This window comes from Ovis canadensis, chromosome 13 (genome assembly GCF_042477335.2).
Source record: "Ovis canadensis isolate MfBH-ARS-UI-01 breed Bighorn chromosome 13, ARS-UI_OviCan_v2, whole genome shotgun sequence".
NCBI lineage: Eukaryota > Metazoa > Chordata > Mammalia > Artiodactyla > Bovidae > Ovis > Ovis canadensis.
The window spans coordinates 90,276,224-90,300,373 of NC_091257.1; the positions used below are offsets into that span (position 1 = coordinate 90,276,224).

General features: G+C 50.3%; 1 protein-coding gene across 1 annotated transcript in view; it reads right to left on the reverse strand.

The window, feature by feature from the left end:
• CDH22 (cadherin 22) overlaps positions 1 to 24,150 on the reverse strand; it is an 83,640-nt gene that overhangs the window by 41,541 nt on the left and 17,949 nt on the right. The window contains exons 3-4 of the mRNA XM_069546333.1: positions 12,472 to 12,591; positions 1,539 to 1,706 (exon numbers count right to left, since the gene is read on the reverse strand). Of these exons, the coding sequence (XP_069402434.1) occupies positions 1,539 to 1,706; positions 12,472 to 12,591 (288 nt within the window). The remainder of the gene's footprint in view (positions 1 to 1,538; positions 1,707 to 12,471; positions 12,592 to 24,150) is intronic.

Below are 24,150 nucleotides of genomic sequence, written 5' to 3' on the forward strand. Positions count from 1 at the left end.
CATGAAAGTGGGCGGTGGTTAACTCTGGAGGAAAAGGTAAGGGGAGAAGTTATCATCAAGAAAGGACTTGCGGCAGCTTCTGGGTCCTGGTCGGCGGTTACAAGAATGTTTGTTTTGTAATTATGTGCTGAACTAGACATTTATATTTTATGCATTTCTGTCTGTGTGCTGTATTTCCCAATAAAGAAATAAAGAAAGAATAGATGAACAACACGGCTGTATATTAAAAATGGATGACCAACAGGGTCCTGCTGTACAGTGCAGGGAACTCTGCTCAATGTCATGTGGCAGCCTGGCTGGGAGGGGAGCTGGGGGGAGAATGGATACATGGATATGTATGGCTGAGTCCCTTTGCTGTCTGCCTGAAACTGTCACAACATTGTTAATTGGCTACACTCCAGTATAAAATGAAAAGGTTAAAACAAAAAAGAAAGAATACATGAATGAATAAATAAGAGTCTTCCAGGGGCCCTGGCCTCTCTTCTGCCCCACCCCTTCCAGCTCAGGGCTGGCACACAGCCTGGTACACAGAAAACTGGGTGGCCCCCACCCCTTCACAGGGGTTTTGAAGCTTCCCCATCAAGTGAGTGGGGCTGGGCTGGGGGAGTGGCTGAGGGCGGCTACTGGACCGGGTTCCCCGGGGAACAGCAAAGATGGGGAGCTGGCTGGCGGGCCCTGCCCACCCCGCTTGGCGTCTGGACTGAGGCGCTTAGGCTGCGATGTGCTCTCAGCTAAGGGATTGGATTCCCTTATCTCTCGGGGGTCAGTCCCCTGTGGCAGGGCCTAATGTGAGCAGCAGGCCTCAAGTAATGACTCGCCCGATAGGGATCAGCCCGGCTCCCCACGGCAGTTAGTCTCTGCCAGCTTCAGCGGCTTCCTGGGCACAGCCTTCTCGTCTGAACCTGGGACGGAGAGGCTGGCTGGGCTGACGGGAGGGGGCAGGGACTGGGCCAGAGAAGACACCTCCACTCTGCTCTGCCTGGGGAGGCAGAGAGTGGAAAGCACTCTCCCCCAGTTCAGAAGCACAGAGTCCTCCAGGCTCAGAGAAGAAGGAAAGACCTGTCTCTCCAGACCCTGGCATTTCTATGCACAAATGATAGGTGCCCCTGGGCATGGCTGCAGCCTCTGTCTGTATGTCTAAAAGACCCTGTGTCTGTCCCTTCATCCCCAGCGTGCCTCTGAAGCTCAGATCAGTAGCAGATCACACATAATAAGCATGACGGGTGTGTGCAAGGACCAGCCGGAGTGGGTGGACAGACAGGGGCTCACTCTTGGCCAGAAGCAAGGCGCGGGGAGGGGTGGTAAGTGTGCTACATGGATGTATGGAAAGTCAGACAACGTTGGGGCTGTCTCTTGCAAAAAGTAAGATTGGAGGGGGGAGGGGGTTGTGGTGACTTGGATGAATAGACAGATGGACAGACTGGGGAGTCCCTCTATGGTGAGAAGGCTGCAGGGCAGCTTGAGGTCAGAGAGTGGCCGGGAGGCATGACCAGACAGACACACAGACCCACTGCTCCCTCTGGGAAGGCCTCACTCACTCTGCGGGAAGCGGGGCGGGTTGTCGTTGACATCAGTGACCACGATGGTGACGGTCGTGGAGCCGGAGAGGCCGCCCAGCTGGCCCGCCATGTCTGTGGCCTGGATCACCACCTCGTAGCGCTCCTGGCTCTCGCGGTCAAGATCGGGCACGGCCGTCCGGATCACACCTGTGGGTGGGGGGTTGAGGCCAGGGATGCCCCTTGCCAGCTGCCAACCGATACAGAGACCCCTCCCCAGGCAGAGGCCAGGCTCATTCAAGTTCAGGAGGGGAGTTGCGGATGCAGAAGACACTGATACGACCACCGTATAGGTGTGGGGCTCAGCATACACACACACACACAGACACACACACACAGACACACACACAGACACACACACACGCATGCTTATACAGATAGGCTCACAGATAACTCACACTCAGCACTCCACACACACATACCCTCACACACACACTGCTCTCTCACACACATCAGATTCATGCATGCGTGTATCTTCAGTTGCTCAGTTCGTGTCTAACTCTTTGAGACCCCGTGGACTGTAGCCCGCCAGGCTCTTCTGTCCATGAGATTTTCCAGGCAAGAAAACTGGAGTGGGTTGCCATTTCCTTCTCCAGGGGATCTTCTTAGACCAGGGATTAAACCCACGTCTTCTGCATTGTAGGCGGATTCTTTACCGCTGAGCCACTGGGGAAGCCCAGTCACATGCGCATATACTTTAAAACACACACCTTCCCATCCACTTGTACACATAAACACACATGTTATATACAGACATGTTAACATACAATCCACACACTCACACACATACATGCATATTCACACACTCACATGCAACCCCAAAGCAACAGAATATGGACTGTTTCGTTTACTAAAAAGAGGCGTAGGGCCCAGAATCAGGCAGTGTGTGACTCTGCCTTGAGCCTCCGATCCCACTTTCAGGGTCTCAGTTTCCCCATATGAGGGGGGATCCCGACATTTTCTGGGTGAGCCTGGCCTGTCTGATTCTGGGTTGGTGTCACTCAGCCCGGAGCCAGCCCCAGCGTGGCAGCTTGGTGAATGTTTAACTGAGTGAACCGGCCTGACAGCCACCCTCAAACACACTCACGATGGAGTCACACTCTCCCGCACATAAACACTGATATGTCTCACACACTTAGATGTACTATTAATACATAAATACACAGGTAACACCTATGAGGTCACATGCACAGGCATAGCACATAGCTACTAGCACACACTTATTCTCACACACACACATACACCCTCCATGATTAAGTCATCCCCCAGCCCTGGGGACCCCAGCCCTTTCCTCCAGGGCCCGGCCCCAGATTCTCTGTCCAGGCACCAGCTAATTGCTGATCAGACAATCCTTCAAACTGTTAATGGAAGCAGGCAGAGGGGCAGCAGGAGGGGGTGGCTGCAAGATGAATTCTGAGCAGGGGAAGGCTGGACTTCTGGTCTCCCTGCACACACGCTTATACGGTGGGAGATCAGGCGGGAGGGGGGAGTTGATGAACCAGTCAGAGCCCCCCCACCCCTGACCCACTTCAACCTGTGAGCGCCAGGTGGTGGCAGGTGGTGCCCAGGGCCTGAGCACCAGGTGGAGTCACGCACCAGCAGCCCCACGATGCGCCCCATAAAACCCAATCTCTCCCTCCTGATGTCCCCAGACAGCCCCTAGCCTCCAATAAAGGCAATGGAATGGGAGGAGAGGCTATTAGTGTGTGTGTGTGTGTGTGTGTGTGTGACTGGGGGAGCCAGAGGTGGTGCCTCTAGGGGGTGTGCCTGCTTTTGTGGGATCCCATGGAGATACGGAAAGTGCAGTCTGTCTAATCGGGGTCATGGAGACCTTCTATCAGCGGCCTTCAAGACTCCTCAATAAGCTCCCTCCTGACTCCTCCTTGGCCTGGACTGATCTTTCCGAGGGCAGGGGAGACTTGGAAGCAGACGAACTTGGGATAAATCCCAGATCTGCTATTTGTTGACCAGGTGATCTTGAGCAAAACCCCTCACCTCTCTGGACCTCAGTTTCATCATTTATAAAATGGGACCATCACATACCTCCCCAAAGAGCAGGATTTCCCCAACTGGCACCGTGGACATCTAGGGCAGGATAATTCCATCCACGAGATGCTGGTAGCAGCGCCCTCGCCCTCCCAGCTACAGTTCCAGACATTGGCAAACGGTCCCTGGGGGGCAAAACTGGTGCAGAGTTTCATCTCATGGGAACTGCCTGCGACAGTAACAGCGATAACTGACATGGATGTGCATTTTCCCGTGCTTGCCATGGTTCTAAGCACCTTAAGGGAACTGCCTTATTTAAATTTCTCATCAGCCCTATGAGGATGGTGCTGTGATTATACCCAGTTTACAGATGAGGACATGGAGACACAGACAGGTTAAGTACTGGCCCAAGGTCGCACTCGGAGAAAGCGCCCAGTCAGGATTCCAGCAGGCTCTCTGGGGCCGGAGCCCATGCTGTGGATGGCTCTGCCGGACCTCAGTAAGGAAGGAGGGCCCCTGCCCAGCCAGCCTGGTATCCCCCACCCCACCCACCCTCAGGTACAAGGGGAGAGTGCAGGCCTCTGATAGAGTGATGCTGTGCTTCTGTCTCAGCTCCTGAGAAAGCCCTTGCTCATCTCTGTCCTAATCAGGCAAGCCACGCTTCCAGTCATGCACTGGGCTCCTTGCCCCATCTCCCTGGTGCTGGACCTCAATACGGGGACTGTTAGAGGAATCCCTTCTGGGAATTAGGGCAGGACCCAAGTCCAGGATGGCAGGGGCCGTACTGGGAAGGTGCCCTTGTGTGTCCTCTACCCTGAACGGCTGGAGGAAGGAAAGAGCAGGAAGGGAAGAGAGAAGAGAGGGAGGAGGATGAAGGTGGCAGAGCGGGAAGGAGAGAGAGACAGACAGAGAGGAATCTGAGAAGTCAGAGCGGAAAGAGACAGAGAGCGCCACGTACTCGAGGCACAGAAGAAGGGAACAGAGGGGAGGAGAGGGAAAGGGAGACCCACGGAGAGACAGAGGCCTGGAGAGAAACCAAAAGAAAGAAGAAAGCAAGGTCAAGATCAGCAAGGGCAGCGTGAACAGACCTCCCCAGGGACGCCAGAGAGGCAGACGGACAGGGAGGGGTGGAGAAAGAGGGTGGGAGGGCCGAAAGGAGAGGGCTGACAGATGGACTGACAAGGGAGTGATCACGGGCCAGAGACATGGTGGGGGGCTCCCTGCGTGAGCCAGGCAGAGGGGCGGGCTGAGGGGTGGGTCAGTCGAGCACTTAAGATGGACTAAAGAAAAAGTGAAAGTGAAGTCGCTCAGTCGTGTCCGACTCTTTGCGACCCCACGGACTGTAGCCCACCAGTTTCCTCCATCCATGGGATTTTCCGGGCAAGACTACTGGAGTGTCATTATTAGAAAAATGCAAATCAAAACCACAATGAGGTACCATCTCATGCCAGTCAGAATGGCTGCTATCAAAAAGTCTACAAACAATAAATGCTGGAGAGGGTACGGAGAAAAAGGAACCCTCTTACACTGTTGGTGGGAATGCAAACTAGTACAGCCACTATGGAGAACAGTGTGGAGATTCCTTAAAAAACTGGAACTAGAACTGCCATATGACCCAGCAATCCCACTGCTGGGCATACACACCGAGGAAACCAGAATTGAAAGAGACACGTGTACCCCAGTGTTCATCACAGCACAATAGCCAGGACATGGAAGCAACCTAGATGTCCATTGGCAGATGAATGGATAAGAAAGCAGTGGTACATATACATAATGGAATATTAGTCAGCTATAAAAAGAATGCATTTGAATCAGTTCTAATCAGGTGGATGAAACTGGAGCCTATTATACAGAGTGAAGTAAGTCAGAAAGAAAAACACCAATACAGTGTATTAACGCATATATATGGAGTTTAGAAAGATGGTAATGATGACCCTTTATGTGAGACAGCAAAAGAGACACAGATGTAAAGAACAGACTTTTGGACTCTGTGGGAGAAGGCAAGGATGGGATGATTTGAGAAAATAGCATTGAAACATGTATATTACCATATATGAAACAGATCGCCAGTCCAGGTTTGATGCATGAGACAGGGTGCTCAGGGCTGGTGCACTGGGGTGACCCTGAGGGATGGAATGGGGAGGGAGGTGGGAGGGGGTTCAGGATGGGGAACACAGTACACCCATGGCTGATTCATGTGAATGTATGGCCAAAACCACCACAGTATTGTAAAGTAATTAGCCTCCAACTAAAAAAACACAACACTGGAGTGGGTTGCCATTTCCTTCTCCAGGAGATCTTCCCAACCCAGGGATTGAACCTAGGTCTCCCACATTGTAGGCAGACGCGTTACTGTCTGAGCCACCAAGGAAATCTATGGGCAAAGCTTTGTCATTTATGTCTAGGATCTCACTGATGTGGAGTCTGGTGATAGGGCCACTGTGCATGGATAAGCTTGTGGACCTAAAGCTCAGTGACCCCAGCTCTGAGTGGGGCTGGGAGCAGGGGTCTGACTGAGATCTATGCTGTGGGTGAGGTGCCACGCTTATGTGACTGGCCTCCTTGCTGTCCTTGTCACTTCTGACTCCAGAGGAACTAGGGACACACAAGTCTTCATCCCTAGAAATGGGTCATGAAGCCGTGCTGAGTGTGTGAGCAGGTGCCCTCTCTGGACAACTAGGAAGTGGGTACCCTAAAGCCATGCTGTCCTGTGGACCCTGTCCCCCTGGGCCACACCCAATAACAGGTTGCTATGGTGATAGCTCCCAAGGAACCACGCCTGCTGGGATCCACGCCTTGGGTCAGCCTCTCCCATGCTGACTCCAGCCTCGGCCATGGGACTTGCTTTGGCCAACAGGACGTCAGCAAGTGTGACAGAAGCAGAGATACTTGATAAACCCTTGTGTGCCAGGGCTTGTCTCCTTGGAACCCTGAGACCACTGCACCGTGAAGAAACCCAAGAAGAAAGGCCACAGCTGTCCTAGCTGACCTGCCAGCTGACTGTTGCCATGTGAGTGACCCCAGCAAAATAACTGCCCAGCCAACCCACAGAATCGTGACGAATAATAAATTGTTGCTGTTTTAAGCCACTGTGTTTGGGGACAGTTTGTCACATAGCGGTAGATAGCTAACAGAGAAATTGAGATTCCCCAGCCCGTTCCTCTTCTGGGCTCACTCCTGTAGCTGCGTTTCACTGGAGGGCCATCTGGCTGGAAGGTCCAAGATGGCCTCATGTATTGATACATGTTGGGCAGTTGATCCTGGCTGTTCACCAGGCCTTCTTTCATCCTGGCGGCTGGGCTGGCTTCCTTAAACCATGATCTCAGGACCGTGTTCCAGGAGAGAAGCATGAAAGCTGCAAGGTCTCTTAAGATCTAACCTAGGAATCTGCAGAACATCACTTCTGCTACATTCCACTGGCCAAGGCAAGTTGTAAGGCGGCCCAGATTCAAGGCGCAGGGAAATAGACCCCTCCTACCCCCTTGATGGGAAGAGCTGAAGTTACTTTACTAGGAGGCCAATTCAGGGATGGGAGGACTTGATGCCATATTTTGCAATCTGCTCTATTTCACACCTCTTTCTACCCCGAGTTCGGGGAGAAGCATCCTGGAGGCTGGTGTCCACCTGAGAGTCTGAGGCAAAATTCTCAAATCAGCTCTTAAACTATCTGCCTCTGGGTTTCCTTGGCGGCTTAGTAGTAAAGAATCTGCCCGCCAATGCAGGAGACACAGGTTCGATGCCTGGTGTGGGAAGATCCCACAGGCCAAGGAGCAACTAAGTCTGTGAGTTGCAACTACTGAAGCCTGTACACCCTACAGTCCATGCTCCACAACAAGAGAAGCCACCACAATGAGAAGCCTGCACACCGCAGTGAGAGAAGCCACCACTCTCCGCAACTAGAGCAGAGCCCGCACAGCAGCGAAGACCCAGCACAGCCAAAAATAAACGAATAAATAAAATTACTGAAGAAAAATCTGGCTCTGAAAATTCATTCACTGACTCATTTACCAGGGCCTTACTGAGGGGCTATCATGTCCCAGGGCCACACAGAGTCAGATAAGAAGCAGCACAAAAATGAGGGACTTTAGAGTCAGATTGATACAGGTTCAAGCCCTCTTTCCACCATTTATATGTTATCTGACCTTGGGCAAGTTCTTAACTCTCTCTGAGCCTCAGTTTCCGATTCTGTACAATGGGACTACTCAGTGGAAAGGGCTCTTACGTGGGTTAAATGAGACAAAGCTTCAGCAGCAGGCCCCACATTTTGGAGATGCCTTGAGGATTCCCCCCTCCCCAAGCCCTAGGTTGTGGACCCCATAAATCAGTTCCACAAGGGCTGAGACCCACAGTGGCCTTGTTCATCATCTTATCTATATATTCCAGCACATAGCATGTGTTCGATAAACATTCTGATTTACGGACCTACTACTATAGACCCTCTGCCTGCCTCTCGCAGCCTGGGTGCAGTTGTCTGTCTGTATCTGTCTTCTCTGTTGGAACAAAAGCCTATGACGGCAGAAACCAGATCCAGTGCATCATCCTGACCCCGGGGATCTGGGATCTGGCACTTAGAAGCGTGAGTGTCATTCCCTCTTCAGGAAGCCAGTGTTTCTGGCTCAGCTAAGAACGTTCAGCAGAGATCTTGAAGTCTCTGAGAGCCAGAGGCTTTCTATTCTTGCTGGGATGGTGGCTGGGCGGGGGCTGGTAATGAGAACCTGGCCCCGGCTCCCCACAGCCTCGTCCTCACCCGACGCCCCCAGTTCCAGCTGTTATCCTCCCCGCCCCCGCGGTCCCCTCCAAATGCTGCAGAAGGGGCCCTGGAGCCCAAGTGACGCCTCATTAGCCCCGCAAATGCCATCCCTGTTTTCCCAGTGGGGGGTCTGCTGGCAGGCCTGGCCTTTAAAACACACACGCTAATTCCTCCTCTGGCACGGGCCTCGTGGCGCCCCGCCCCCTCTCTTCCCTTACACCTTCCTCTCAGGCCCCGTTCCGGCTCTGCTCCCTGCTATCTGCACAGCGAGAACAGACTGTACCTCGCCGCGGCTGCTAAATATAGACCCGCATCAGCGGAATATTCCTGGCTGGGGAAATGGAGCTGGGGCTGGAAATGGCACCAGGGCGGCTCCTACCGTGGGGCCGAAGGCTCGGGGAGGAAACATCGAGTCCCTCCTCAACAATACCTCCACAAAGACCCCTTCAGACTGTGGAAGTTGAAGGATCCTGAAAACAAGGACCCCGTTTGTGTTTCTCCACTTGCCTTGCCCCGTGCCCACTTTCGAGCTTCTTGAGAACTGTTCCTGCCCTCCCAGGCTCCACGGCCTCCTACTTGCCACCTTCCTCCCAACTCTCTGCAGCGAGGGGATGCTCTTTCTTAGAACCTGACCATCCTCCTCATTCTCTTGGAGTCTGATGCTTCATCTGCCCATCCCTGTCACCTCCCAGACTCGGTCCTGGCCCTGCCCTTATTTCTCTGTCCTGCCTTTTCATCCCCACCTTAAAGCTGATGAACTCTCAGGCTGAAGGCATGAAGGTTGCATCCCCATCATCCCCAGGGATTGCACTGAGCCCATCACACCCTCACTATTCCCTGGCCTGCATCTTCTGTCCTAGAAACGGGGTGGCAGACCCCTTCACTTTCATTCAAGGCTCAGCCCCAATATCACCTCCTCAGAAAGGTCTGTCCTGATTTCCTCATCTAAGTCTACTCTCTTATCCTGCTTAGGTGTCTTCCTAGCACTCATTGCTACTCAACATTATGTTGCATGTTTGTGTGCTTGTTTTCTGTATTTCCTACTTAAAAGCTCCGTGAGGGTAGAGTCTTGGGTTTGCCTATTGCTGCCTTCCTAGGGCCTGGAGACAGCAGGACATCCTCAGGCATTCCATAAAGAGCTGGTGAATGAATGAATGAATTCTCCTATTGGACCCTCCCAGCAGTCACGTGAGAGGAGTATTATCTCTCTTGTGCACACAGGGAAGCCAAAGCTCAGAGTCCCAAGCGCTCTTGGAGCTTTACGCCCATATTTCAGATGGCCCATTCTAGACGATTCTTCCCTCCTCTCATCTTAAAGCCAACGGAGTTAAAATCGAATTAAATAGCTCTGTACCAGATCCTGAAGCATACTCATTAATTCCTCTGCCCCTCGACAGTTTTCTTAAGACACACTCATCCTTCTGTTTTTGTAGATGGTGCCCCTTTCCATCCCAGGTGCCGATGTTAGGAAAGCCCAGATCCCTTCCTTAATCTAGTCCTGTGCATTCACCCAGGTCTCCAAGGTTCACCCTTTGCAGGATCTCACTGTCACCCCTCATTCTCCCTCCTCAGCATCTCCACAAATCTTCGCTAGCAATCCCAAATCATCTCTGGCCCCCAATAGATGCAGCAAGTTAAGGAGTCTGGGTGGGCGCCGAGAAAGGGTGCAGGCTTTGACTTTTGTCCTTCGGGGCTCTCTGCTGGCACCCCAGGCTCCTGGGTGCCCCTGAATTCAGTGCTTGCTTCTGAGCCATGCTATACAAGGGCAGCCCGAGGGATCTTGTTAAAATGAAAACCTGAGCATGTCACTTTCCTGCTTTAAAGTCATCAATGAACCCACAGGGTTGGCAAGGGGGAGGGGAAACAGGCTCTCTCCTAGGCGGCTCTTCGCAAGTGTAATCTGGTACATTTCGGCATTATCTATCCTGATTCCAAAAGCACATGCTCTTTGACCCAGCTTTTCCACTTCCCGAAAATTATCCTGCAGATACACTCACACAAGCACAAAATGATATATGTATGAGGTTATTCACTGTAGCATTGTTGGTTGTAGGAAAAGATTGGAAACAGCGTAAGTGTCCATCAAGAGGGGACTGGTGAAATAAATTTCAGTGTATCCACAACAGCTGTTAAATAAAAGAATGAGGAAGCTCTTTATGTGCTGATATGGGATAATCTGCAAGATGTATTGTTAAGTGAAAAAGGCAAGCAGTGTGTATAGTGTGTGTTGATAGCTACCATTTGTGTGAAAAAACAAACAAATACATGTACCTACTTTCTTGTACATGCATAGAATAGCTGGAAAGATACACAAGAAAATTACATTGGTTGCTTTGGGGATACAGACCAGGTATCTGGGGGACTAGAAGGGGTGAAAAATTTCCATTAAATACAAATTTGGACATTTGGGGGGCTGCGCTGGGTCTTCGTTGCTGTGTGTGGGCTTTCTCTAGTTGCGGTAAGTGGGGGCTACTCTCTAGCGGGATGTGGGCTTCTCACTGCTGTGGCTTCTCTTGTTTTTGAGCTCGGGCTCTAGGCACACGGGCTCAGCAGCTGTGAGTTGTGGTACATGGGCTTAGTCGCTCCGTGTCATGCGGGATCTTCCCAGACCAGGGATCAAACCTGTGTCTCCTAAACTGGCAGGCAGATTCTTTACCTCTGAGCCACCAGGGAAGCTCCCAAATTTGGACTTTTTGAATCTTGAAATGTATTATCTGTTTAAAAAATATATATTTTTCAAGTGAATGAGTTCAAGGTCTCATAGGATATATACACCATGTGGCTCCCTTTGGGGTTGCAACTTCTGAGGGTGAGAGAGCTCTTCCTTCCTCTCTTTTTAAAAACATTCCTTTCACGTTTGAATGTTTTCTAAAATGTATTAGTTTTGCAAAGAAAAAAAGTAATGCAGATATTATGTGTAAGAGCATGTGATTATAGACTGGAACCCTCCCCCTAAACAAAACGAACTCACATACACACAATATCCCAATCTCAAATCTATCAAACACCCTCCCGCCTCACTGCCCTTAGAATAAAATCCAAGTGCTTTGCTTGCCTTGCACGCGACGCAGCCAGGCCCCAGCCAACCTCTCCATGTCACCTCTCCACAAGCCTCTTCCCCAGGCCTGAGTTGTTTACAATTCCCCGTACGCCTCAGGCTGTTCTCTTCCTCCCAGTTTTGCCTGCCTCATGCCCTCTGCCTGGAATGCCCTTCTCTGCATCTTGGTCTGGCCAGCACTTTATCCTTTGGAGATTGCTACCATTGCCTCCAAGAAACTGGCATCCTAATTGCCCAAGCAGACGCCTGTCCCCCTGCCCCCACTGGACTAGGAGCCCCATGGTGACTTTCGATAAGCATTCGGCGGTGTCTGATGTCTCAACCCCTGCCTTCTCTAGTCCCAGGGACACTGAGGGCACTGCTATTGGCATCGGCAGCCACAGCCAGCTGTTGTACCTCAAGTGAACCAGTTCACCTCTCTGAGCCTCCTCCTTCTGTCGTCTGTGCCACTCCGGCAAGCCGCTCCCTAACCCGGGGATGTACTCAGGTTCTAGCCTCAGAGCGAGTGAAGGAGTGGACAGCGGGGAGGGGTACTACAGCACTGCTTGCTGGTGGTGGGGAAAGCAGTAAGCCAAGACCTTCCCTAGAGGTCTTGGCTTCTGTCTTCCCATCAGATCCTTAACAACTGTCACTTGAACGGAGGTTTCACAACTGCCAAAAATGTGCCTTGCACAGGCCCACTGCCGTCCCCCGCTACCTGTCGGCCCCCAGCTACACTTATGACTATGGCTGACTCGTATGGACTGCGGACGCGTCTGCCCAGTTTAGTTCCTAGGCCAAAGTGGGGGGCCACTGAGTTCAGATCTCTGTCGTCTTTTCAGGAGCCCCATCATGGTTGCCTCCCGCCTTTTGGTTTCTGTGCCAGGCTCGTAAGTGCCCCCACTCCATTTATCCCTCTACTGCTCTGTCCTCTCTTCTTGCCTGGCTGCCCTCCCTCTCCGCTACCCTGAGGTCTCCTGGATCCAGCGAGATGCTTCGGTATCCTGTCCTAATTTCAGCACTGTTGGTTGGAAGGCTGAGAGCAGAAGGCCGTCCTCCTATCTGGCCCCGCCCACCCTTATGCCCCACCCCGCCCCTGCCCCGCCTATGGCCCCGCCCCTTGGACTGGCCCCGCCCCTCACCGGTCTTGGGGTCCACGGTGAAGTGATGCTCGCCATCCAGCACGCTGTACACCAGTCGAGCGCTGCTGCCATACGTGGGGTCATCCGCATCCGAGGCCATGACCTGCATCACCGATGTGCCTGGGCCCGGGGGAACAAGCGAGACGGAGGTCAGCTGGCGCCGCTGTGCTCGTTCTCTCCACTTCTCCCCACCCACGAGAAGCTGGGAAAGGAGACTGAGGCTGGAGGTCACTGAAGCCAATCCCTTCACAGTCCCCTTGTCCACATTAAGCCCCAACCCGCTTCCAGATCTGGGGGCCTTCCCAGTAGCACGAGCAGGGCCATGGAGCCAGATCTGGATTCAAATCTCCTTTCCCAGCCGCAGGACTCTGGCGAGAGAAGAGAGCCTCTCGGAATCTCAGTTTCCTCACCAGCAAAATGGGGACAATCCTGGTTCTTGTTCATGATGGAACGCATTTTAAACTCCCAGTGCACAATGAACAGGCTCAGAGCCTTCTCTCAGTGGTGGTGGAAATGGTTAATTTCACCAGTTAAGGTCATCACAGTCAGAGTTAGAGCTGAGACTGGAAACGATGCATTTTACTCCCAAAGCAGGGGTCTTTGTACCCATCCCAGCCCGTCCTGATTTCTCAAGGAAATTCTGCCTTCTTCCTCCCACCCTCTATACTCCCATCCCCACCATGGAGGGGGCATGTACGGAGATCAATGCAGAAGGACAGCCGAGTTTACTGAGACTCAGCGGCCAGTGTCTCTTGGCCCCCAGGTAAAAGAACAGTAGCACCCAGCTCTTGCTTTGGGAAGTAGTTGGCTGTGGTCCTTGGTGCCCTCCTCGCTCCTCCCCGCCAGTGTCCAGACAGTCCCCAGTCCCAATACACACACTTTTTCTCATGCTCTGCACGTAGGCTGCTGGGGAGAGTATAAATTGGATAAAAGTCCATCAAACAGCGGCAATTAAGTTATTGATTTTCGACGCTGCCTCATTAAACTGGGAGCTTCTCTCGGCCTGTCCCAGAGATGGCTCTAATTTGACATCATGTTCAATTTGACGAAAGCAGAGCTTGGGACGTGAGGCTGGACAGGGTGAGGATGATGGAAGGGGTGGGGGAGGGGTTGAATGGAGGGACGGGCTAAGCTGAGTGGTCCATCAGAACCTTCCCAGAGAGGCAGGGATAAGACCCAAAAGGGAGTCATGAAGGCTTGGGATGGGACCCAAGGGGGATGAGACTCATCACTTCGAGATGCCCCCTTCTGGGTGCCCTGCTAAGGTTCCAGGTAGAGCCCTCCTGGTGGGCTGGGTTCTCTGGGCCAGTGGGGTGGCATGCTGGGGGATGCGGCCAGTTCACTGCCTGGCTAATGAGTGAGGCTCTGGAAGTGCTACTGCAGCAATTCTGCTGAGCCCAGACTGCCGCCCGCCTCTCCCGCCTCCAGCCTGGGGCCCTCGATCATTCCAGACAGACACATGTATTTATTTTTCACTCTTTTGCATTTCTCATTTCCCTCTCCGTGTCCCCCCCTCCCAGCTTCCTAAACTGGCCCTGCAATGCGCCTCCCTCTTTTGGCGGCTCCAGCTCCGCATCAACCATGTCAGAGTTGCTTGGAGAAGCTGCGAGGAAGAGGTTTGGGCAAGCCCCCTCCCTCTTGATGCTAGGTAACCAAGGGTCTTCTATTCAGGGCCAGGGCATGATCCCAGGCCCCTCCTCTTAAACAGAGAGAAGAGAGAGTAATAGATGCTATTGAGCACTCACGGCATGCCTAGCTTCACCAGCCACTTAAATCCATTATCTCTAATTCTCATAGCATCTCTGAAAGGCAGAGTGGACCTCTCTAAATTACAGGTGGGGAAAGAGGTCAAACAGGGGAAAAGACCTGAATGGGGACACAGAGTGACGAAGTGGTGGGACTTGAACCCAGGACTCTCTAAGGTCAAAGTCCTCTGGAAGCCAGAGTCAGCACAGACACACACGGTGACTCTGGATGGTGGCCTGGTGTACTGAATCACAGTCAGTGGCTCTGCCACTTCTTAGCAGTTTGACCTTGGGACTGTCATGAATCCCATTTTTGCCTAAATTTCCTCCTTTGTGAAATGAGGGTAAGAGTACCACCAGACTCCTGGGATCGATTTCAGAATTCAAATAGATTTCCGTATTCAGCAGCAAGGACAGCGCCTACCCCCACACTAAGAACTCAATAAACGCAGGTTGTTGCTGTCTTCTCAGGAGGCACTGCATGCTTGTATACAATGGCACAATCAAGCCTCCCTCACAGACATGCTGAAATGAGAGACGATACATACAGCGTCAGGCTCATGGTGGGTGCTCAATAAATAGTGGCTGCTGTAACTGTTATGAGAGAGGATCTCCCTGTCACTCTCCTCTGCATGTTGCCCCCACCCCCCGGGCAAGACACAATGCTGGGTTGAGTGACTCCCGAGGGACATGGCTGAGCTCTCTCTCTCTCTCCCTGGCTGTATCCCAGGGACTCCCGCAGGGATAATGGAATCATTTCCCCAATCTGGGGTTCTTTACTGCAGCCATTACAGTTAATGCGGATGCATGGGGATGGTGAAGGGTCAGTGATTCACCCCTCGTTCCCCAGGCCCCACACTCCCTCCCACCTCCTTCACAAGTCAGCAGCTCCCCAGAGTCAGCAGACAAATGGGTGCCAGACTTGTGGATGCTGTAGGACAACTTTGTGCCATCCCCCTAAGTTTAGCAGATTGCATTTTACAGCACGCCGTCACGGCTCTTCTCTCCTGCAGTCCCCATGTCAACTTGATGAGGTAGATGCAGTGACATGCTGGCAAATGTTTAACCATTGGCTCTGGGGAGCAGAGGGGTGGGCATAAATGCCCTGTTTTGTAATGTTTGCTGATTTCTATGGTGTAAATACTCTCACCATGGCCAATTTCAAACTACCAATGTGATATCAAGTGGCTTATGAAACTCCTGAAAATCAATATTTGGCTTTCATGAGCTGATACCAGCCAACTTCAGTATACTCCTGCACCATTTCCATTTTACAGATGAGGAAACTGTTATGCACAGCGAAGGGTGACAATGTAAATTAATAATGAATAATAATGAAACCCATTATTACATAAATGTCTTCAATGATAATGATAGATTAGGTTTATTAAATAACTACCTTGTACTACATGTTATAATAAGCCCTTTATGCATAGTCTCTCATGAAATTCACATAATAGAGTCTTGAAGTAAGCTCTATTAAGATTTCTACTTTGCAGGTAAGGAAATGGAGGCTGAGTGCAGTTTAACAAAGAACCCCTTTTGTCTCAACTTCATCATCTGTGAAATGGGGGTACTCAGGACCATTGTGAGAACTCAAATAGATTTCCTTGTTCAACAGCTGAGACAGTGCCTGGCTAAATTCATCTGGCAGGGAAATAGGAGAGGCAAGTTTCAAACCCAGGTCAATCTGATGTCAAAACACACATGTATCTTGCCTTATAAGGTAGTAGGGTGGGGATCAATAGGAGTAGAAGTAGATAGGCAAGTGAGACAAGAGTCAAAGAAAGGCGAGAAAGAAAGAGCAGGAGGAGAGCAAGGAACTGGATTCAGGATTCTCCCTCCCTGGCATTTAGTTCAAGCCCAGGCTTTCAGAAGCAGGGCTGGGATTGGCTAGATTGAGCCATTCGCTGTCCGTGGTACTGCCCCTAGCCCTTCTGCGAAATGAGGTTAAGGGCCTAATTCCAGACTGACATAAGCATCTGAATGCAGAGTTCCAAAGAATAGCAGGAAGAGATAAGAAAGCCTTCTTCAGCGATCAATGCAAAGAAATAGAGGAAAAGAACAGAATGGGAAAGACCAGAGATCTCTTTAAGAAAATTAGAGATACCAAGGGATGGGCTCGATAAAGGACAGAAATGGTAGGGACCTAACAGAAGCAGAAGATATTAAGAAGAGGTGGCAAGAATACATGGAAGAACTGTACAAAAAAGATCTTCATGACCCAGATAATCATGATGATGTGATCACTAATCTAGAGCCAGACATCTTGGAATGTGAGGTCAAGTGGGCCTTAGAAAGCATCACTATGAACAAAGCTAGTGGAGGTGACGGAATTCCAGTTGAGCTGTTTCAAATCCTGAAAGATGATGTTGTGAAAGTGCTGCACTCAATATGCCAGCAAATTTGGAAAACTCAGCAGTGGCCACAGGACTGGAAAAGGTTAGTCTTCATTCCAATTCCAAAGAAAGGCAATGCAAAAGAATGCTCAAACTACCGCACAATTGCACTCATCTCACATGCTAGTAAAGTAATGCTCAAAATTCTCCAAGCCAGGCTTCAGCAATATGTGAACCGTGAACTCCCTGATGTTCAAGCTGGTTTTAGAAAAGGCAGAGGAACCAGAGATCCAATTGCCAACATCCGCTGGATCATGGAAAAAGCAAGAGAGTTCCAGAAAAACGTCTATTTCTGCTTTATTGACTATGCCAAAGCCTTTGACTGTGTGGATCACAAGAAACTGTGGAAAATTCTGAAAGAGATGGGAATACCAGACCACCTAATCTGCCTCCTGAGAAACCTATATGCAGGTCAGGAAGCAACAGTTAGAACTGGACATGGAACAACAGACTGGTTCCAAATAGGAAAAGGAGTATGTCAAGGCTGTATATTGTCACCCTGCTTATTTAACTTCTATGCACAGTACATCATGAGAAATGCTGGACTGGAAGAAACACAAGCTGGAATCAGGATTGCCGGGAGAAATATCAATAACCTCAGATATGCAGATGACACCACCCTTATGGCAGAAAGTGAAGAGGAGCTAAAAAGCCTCTTGATGAAAGTGAAAGAGGAGAGCGAAAAAGTTGGCTTAAAGCTCAACATTCAGAAAACGAAGATCATGGCATCTGGTCCCATCACTTCATGGGAAATAGATGGGGAAACAGTGGAAACAGTGTCAGACTTCATTTTTGGGGGCTCAAAAATCACTGCAGATGGTGACTGCAGCCATGAAATTAAAAGATGCTTACTCCTTGGAAGAAAAGTTATGACCAACCTAGATAGTATATTCAAAAGCAGAGACATTACTTTGCCAACTAAGGTCCGTCTAGTCAAGGCTATGGTTTTTCCAGTGGTCATGTATGGATGTGAGAGTTGGACTGTGAAGAAGGCTGAGGGCCAAAGAATTGATGCTTTTGAACTGTGGTGTTGGAGAAGACTCTTGAGAGTCCCTTGGACTGCAGGGAGATCCAACCAGTCCATTCTGAAGGAGATCAACCCTGGGATTTCTTTGGAAGGAATGATGCTAAAGCTGAAGCTCCAGTATTTTGGCCACCTCATGTGAAGAGTTGACTCATTGGAAAAGACTCTGATGCTGGGAGGGATTGGGGGCAGGAGGAGAAGGGGACGACAGAGGATGAGATGACTGGATGGCATCATGGACTTGATGGACGTGAGTCCGAGTGAACTCCGGGAGATGGTGATGGACAGGGAGGCCTGGCGTGCTGTGATTCATGGGGTCGCAAAGAGTCAGACACGACTGAGCGACTGAACTGAACTGAACTGTAGGAAGGATTGCCCAAAGGATTCCTGCGTAAACAGGATCTCAGAACTCCAGGGCTCTGTGTAGAATGTTGGATATGGAAAGGCTGCTCCTTGGGGGGCACAGAAACCCGTGGTTCTCAACCTGGCTGTACATTAGAATCTCTTAGGAGTTTTAAAATAAAACTGATGTTGAGCCCCAACCTAGATTAATTTAATAGCACTCCCTTGGGGGTGGAGCACAGGCAAGGGTATTTTAAAAGCTCCAACAGTGATTCTAAAGTGCATTCCAGACTGAGAACTGATGCCCTACATGCAACCCCAGATTGAACTGATGGGGAAACAGAGTCACAGAGAGACTCAGTGCGTTTCCCCAGGTGAAGTCACTAGTAAGTGGTAGGAAAGGATTCCAAGCCACATCTCCGTAGCCAGCATGTCACCCTCCTGAACTCGCTGTGCCTGCACTGAGACTGACACGCAAAAGGAAGCAGCAAGTATGACACCAGCCACCAAATCAGCATGAGAAGTTGGACACTCCTACAAAGAGATGCCCCTCGCAGCTTCATGGAGACATGGAACTTTGGCATCAGAAAGTCCTGGGTTCAAATCCCACCACTTCCTCACTCTGTGCCCTCAATCACGTCTTTCCCTTGCTTGACCTTTTTCCTCACTGATAAGTTAGAGGGTCACACTCTGCCTCTCAGAGATGTTATGGGGATTAGAGATGATGGATTTAAGAGGCTGGTAAAGCCAAGCATTTAGTAAGTGCTCAATAAGAGTTTATTCCTTTTTCTTCTCTCTACATGGTCAGAAGATCTCTGGGGCTGTGTCTTTGCCCCTGAGTGGGAGACTCCTGGGCACCAGTATCAGGAGGGAAGGGGCTTGCACACTCTTCATTTCTAGTTTATCTGGGTGGCTCTGACATGGTTTATCATGGGTCCAGAACTAGAATCTATGCTCTGGCTCCCAAGTCAGAACACTTTCTCTTCTCCCTTTAACCATTGCTGTTTATGAAATCCAACTGAGGCCCAAACATGGGCCCCAGAACCCCAAGCTGCTCAGGGAAAAAGTGGTGCCATGTGGAGTGGAGGTCAGGGGTTGAAGACAAGTTCTCATTCCAGCCCTGTCCTTGGCTCTCTGTGTGGCTATGGGACAACTACCCAACCTGACTGGGCCTGAGTTCCCCTTCTGTAAAATGGAGATAACACTTTATGCTTCCTGTATCCTGGGTGAGGGAGACCCCTTGATGAGATGAAAGAGATGAAACGCTTTGGAAAAGAACAGAGTCCTCAACTGAGGTGACCAAGTGCCATTATTATGAAGATATTTGTAATTATTATCATCCTGTTTCTTCCCTACCTCCCTCTGCTGCCCTGCTGGGCCCGGGGAAACCCTTGGCTCATATTTAGCTTCTCAAACATTTATGAAAAATGAGTCCCACCCCCTGCTGCTGTTAGAACTGCATGGAATGCTTTCTATTAAAAATTAAAAACCACTTGTCGAGTCCCTGGGAACATTCAGATTACACAGGAAACAAGTCCCTTCTCACACTCCCCCTCTTACCACTGCCCCCCGCCCCTATCAACTCCCTCTTTGCTCATCACTTACAATGCCGGCTCACTGCACTGGCCTCAACTCCACTTCTGGCTGCCCAATCAAGGCAGCCTAATATAGATGAATGATACACAGGAGATGTAGGAAAGTGGCTGCATGGAAAGGAGGGGTCAGAAGAAAGGGGGGGGGGGGGAAGAAGCAGGTCAAGAGACAAGGGACAGAGAAGGCGGCATACAGAGATGGGGTAAGAAAGTGGGTCAGAGGCCGAGAAACAAGAGACAGAGATGCAGACAGATGGACAGAGAGAAAGTGACAAAAACAGAGGTACCCAGATACATAGGGAGAAATTAGAATAGAGAAAGAGAGATGACAGTCAAAGAGGCAGATATACATATATATACATATACATATACATATATATATATCAAGAGAGAGAGACAGAGACGGGGACAGAAAGAGGTTGCCATGGACTCACCCAGGCAGGCAACACTTGTGTGTGTGTGTGTGTGTATCTCATCTATACCCCTGAGAAAGGGGATTCTTCTTTTGTTCCAAATTGAGTCCCATTGACTCTTCCATCCTCTCCCCATTTAAATGGGTCCCTTCGTGGAGTAGTCTGGTCACCTCGTTTATTCAGGGCAGCAACATTCTAAGTTTCTGCTGTAGCATCCCTCGGCCAGTTGCAGAAAGCAAACATTTTTGGCGTATTCAGTTCTATTCAGTTGCCCAAGATATTCAGAGCACCTACTATGTGCTAGGCCCTTGAGGGTAGGGTGCCACATTTGCCACCTTTGTGCTCACTGACGCGTGGGCACTGGGCCTGGCAGAGAGGGGCTGCTTGTGTTTGCTGAGGGGTTTGTTGATGGAAAAGACAGAGAACGAAGTGAAGCCAGGGCCTGTGCTCCTCTCTGCCACCTCTCTCCACCAGAAACCTCCTGTCCCTTTTCTCCCCATCCTGGGTGGTGAGAGCCAGTGCCGTTGCTAGGCAAGGAGATATTGCACATATAGATCTTCCTGGACTTTAATTAAAAACATCTTTAGAATGTGTCTCTGCAGAGGCCAGCAATTGATTCCTGGCTTGGGCCTGAGGGCTGTTGAGCCACACTCTCTTCAGCAGCAGGTGGGACAGTCAGAGGGTCCCAGCCTGCCCTGCCCTCCCCAAACAGGACCACTGGGGAGCACACTGTCCCCTGCCTTCCTCCTCTCTTCTCTGCCACCGTCCTCTCAAGCACGGGCCCTGGCAATCAGATATAGTATGTTCTCCCGATTTTATTTCTCCCTCCCCTCTGAGGCCTCAGTTTCCTCAGCTGTAAAATGAGGGTATCTACACTTAACCCAAGAGAGTTCCTGGGAGGATGAAATGAGATTAGGGGTATGAAAGTGCTTTGTAAGCTCTAAAGTCCTGTGCACACTAAAGAGATGGCTGCGACTGTTTCTCATGCCTACTGAGACAAGCAGCTTAGGTTCTGGATCCAGGATTTGGATCCGGTTCTGGCTCCAGCTCTTACTATGGAACCTCAGGTAAGTTACTTTATCTCTCTCCGCATTCATCTCCTCATTGGTAAAATGAGGACAGTAATACCTGCCCTGCTTATTCCCCAGGACTGTGAGAATAAAGGGAAATAGCTTTGTGAAAACAGTGTTGGCTGATAGCTGTTATTTAGTGGATGTCCCGAGAAGTGCCGACTCTACTACAAAAGAGTCTTTTTCCATCTATTAAAGATGCTGCTCACAGAGGGATTGCAATACAAGGGAAAGCGGCTGTGGCAGGGCCCCTATCCGTTTCCACAGTCTGTTGAGCCCCAATCTCATGGTCCAGCAATGCCAATCCTATGGCATATGTGCCTCCATAGTCGCCTTCCTTTGCTCCCAGCAGACATCACTAATCGATTGTGGCATTCTTTTCTGCTAAGCCTGAATGAGACCTCAGACACCTTCTCAACACAGCCCTACGACCAGTTGATCAGAGTTGGCACCAGAGATGAAACTGATCTGCTAACACTTTGAATGGCAGTATCTTGCTTATCTTTGCATCCTCACATACCTAGCGAAGGACCACATACATAGTAGGAACTATTATGTATTTACTGAATTAAAGCAACTGCTTATTTTTCTATCCCATTCGGGATATATATATATATATACACACACACACACATATATATAAAGTAAGTACTAATAAATGTTTGCTTAGTTGGGTGACTCATCTTTGCAACCCCTACAGACCCAAGTACACTGAAGGCCTTGTATATAATGGGTACTAATAAACATTTGTGGATTTAATTCAATTACTTATCTTTACATCCCCAGCAGTGCCCAGAATAAAGTAGTGGGTAATAGATGTGTGCTGGATTGAACTTCTCATTTCTGTATCTTCAGTAGTGCCAAGGATTTTGTCTTACACATAGTTGGCATTAATAAGTAGGTGGGGTTGAACTGGGCATGGGAGCCCTGTGAAATTCCCTTGCTGTCCACTGGTCAGGTTCTGCCAGCCTACATAAGGGATCTGGGACCCCCAACATTAGGAGATTATCTAGTCTAACTCTTCCATACCAAAACTCACTCCTTTGTTGATTTCACCCAGCCTCAAGCTTTAAATTCTCACTTTGCAGATGACTTCCAAAGTGGTAACGCTAGCCCTCATTTTGCTTTTGACCTCCTGACTTAGAGATCTAACTGTCCCCTTGACAACTCCACTTGGATTTCTAGTAGACATCTCAATCTAAACATGTCCAATAAGGAACTCTTAATTTTGTGCTGCAAATTTGCTCTTCCTGGAGCATTTCCCAGCTCAGCAATAGCAGTTCCATCCATCCACTTGCTCAGGTCAAAAACTTCAGCCTCATCCTTGTCTTCTCTCTCTCTCACTCCCCTCATCCAATCTCTCACAAACCCTGTTGGTCTGCATTCAACATACATCCAGAATCCAAATCACCATTACCTCCTGTCCCAATTATAGGTGTCTCCTCACCGATCCCCCTACTTTCACCTTTAACCCCTATACCTTAGTTTCAGCCAACAAATCATCTTTTAAAAATCTGTGCTGGATCATAGAACTCCTCTCCCCACCCCCCGCCCCGTCTTACTCAAAGCACAACCACAAAGCTTTCAGCAGCTACAAAAGTCCTATGTGCTCAAGCTTCTGGTATCTCTTCTGACCTCTTTGGACCCTCTCCCCTTCCTTTACTCCTCTTTTCAGCCACACCAACTTCCTTGCTATTCCTCAAACATGATAAAACACATTATGCCTCAGGACCTTTGCCTTCACTGTTTCCTCTTCCTGGAACATTCTTTCTCTAGCTTAGTTTTTGCGGATCTTTTGTTGCAGTGCAAGAATTCTTTAGTTGTGGTACAGCCTTAGTTGGTTCTTCAAGCGTCCCCGGAACCAGCAGCATCAGCATCAGCTTTGACAGCATCTCTGTTAAAAATGCCAACATTTCTAACAGCCCAGATGTGCTGGGCTTCCCTAGTGGCTCAGATGGTAAAGACTCTGCCTGCCATGCAGGAGACCCAGGTTCCAACCCTGGGTTGCGAAGGTCCCCTGGAGAAGGGAATGGCAACCCACTCCAGGATTCTTGCCTAGAGAATCCCATGGACAGAGAAGCCTGGCGAGCTATAGTCCATGGGAGTTGCAAAGAGTGGGACACGACTGAGCAACTAACACTGAATCAGAAACCCTGGGGTTAGAGGGGAGCCTTCCGTGCTTTAAGAAGTCCTCCAAGTAACTTGGATGTACAATAAACCTTGAAAACCACTGTTTCACATGAACCTCGCCAAGATGGTGGAGTAGAAGGACATGTGCTCATCTTCCTGTGAGAATTCCAAAATTACAAGTCGCTGCTGAACAACCATCGACAGGAGAATGTTGGATCCCACCAAAAAAAGACACCCCACGTCCAACAGCAAAGGAGAAGCCCCAGCAAGACGGTAGGAGGGGCAAAATCACACTTAGAACCAAACCCCATATCCGCCAGAGACACTCGGAGGACTCAAACAAACTTTGTGCATACCAGGACCCAGAGACCCCACAGAGACTGAGCCAGAACTGTGTTTGAGTGTCTCCTGCAGAGGTACGGGTCAGCAGTGGCCTGCCACAGGGGCAGGGGCTCTGGGTGCAGCAGACCTGGGTATGGCATAAGCCCTCTCGGAGGAGGTCGTCATTAACCCCACCATAGAGCCGCCAGAACTCACACTGGACTGGGAAACGTACTCTTAGAGGGCACAAACAAAACCTTGTGTGCACCAGGACCCAGGAGAAAGGAGCAGTGATCCCACTAGAGACCGACCCAGACTTGCCTATGAGTGACCACAAGTCTCCAGCGGAGGCGTGGGTCGGTGGTGGTCTGCGGCAGGGTCAGGGGCACCGAGTGCAGCAGTGTGTGCATGGGACCTTCTGAAGGAGGTCACCATTATCTTCATTACCTCCACCATGGTTTGGCCTCAGGCCAAACAACAGGGAGGGAACACAGCCCTGTCCGTCAACAGAAAGTTGGATTAAAGCTTTAGTGAGCCTGGTCCCACCCATCAGAACAAGACCCAGCTTCCCCCTCAGTCAGTCTCTCCCATCAGGAAGCTTCCACATAAGCTTATCCTTATCCATCAGAGGGCAGACAGAATG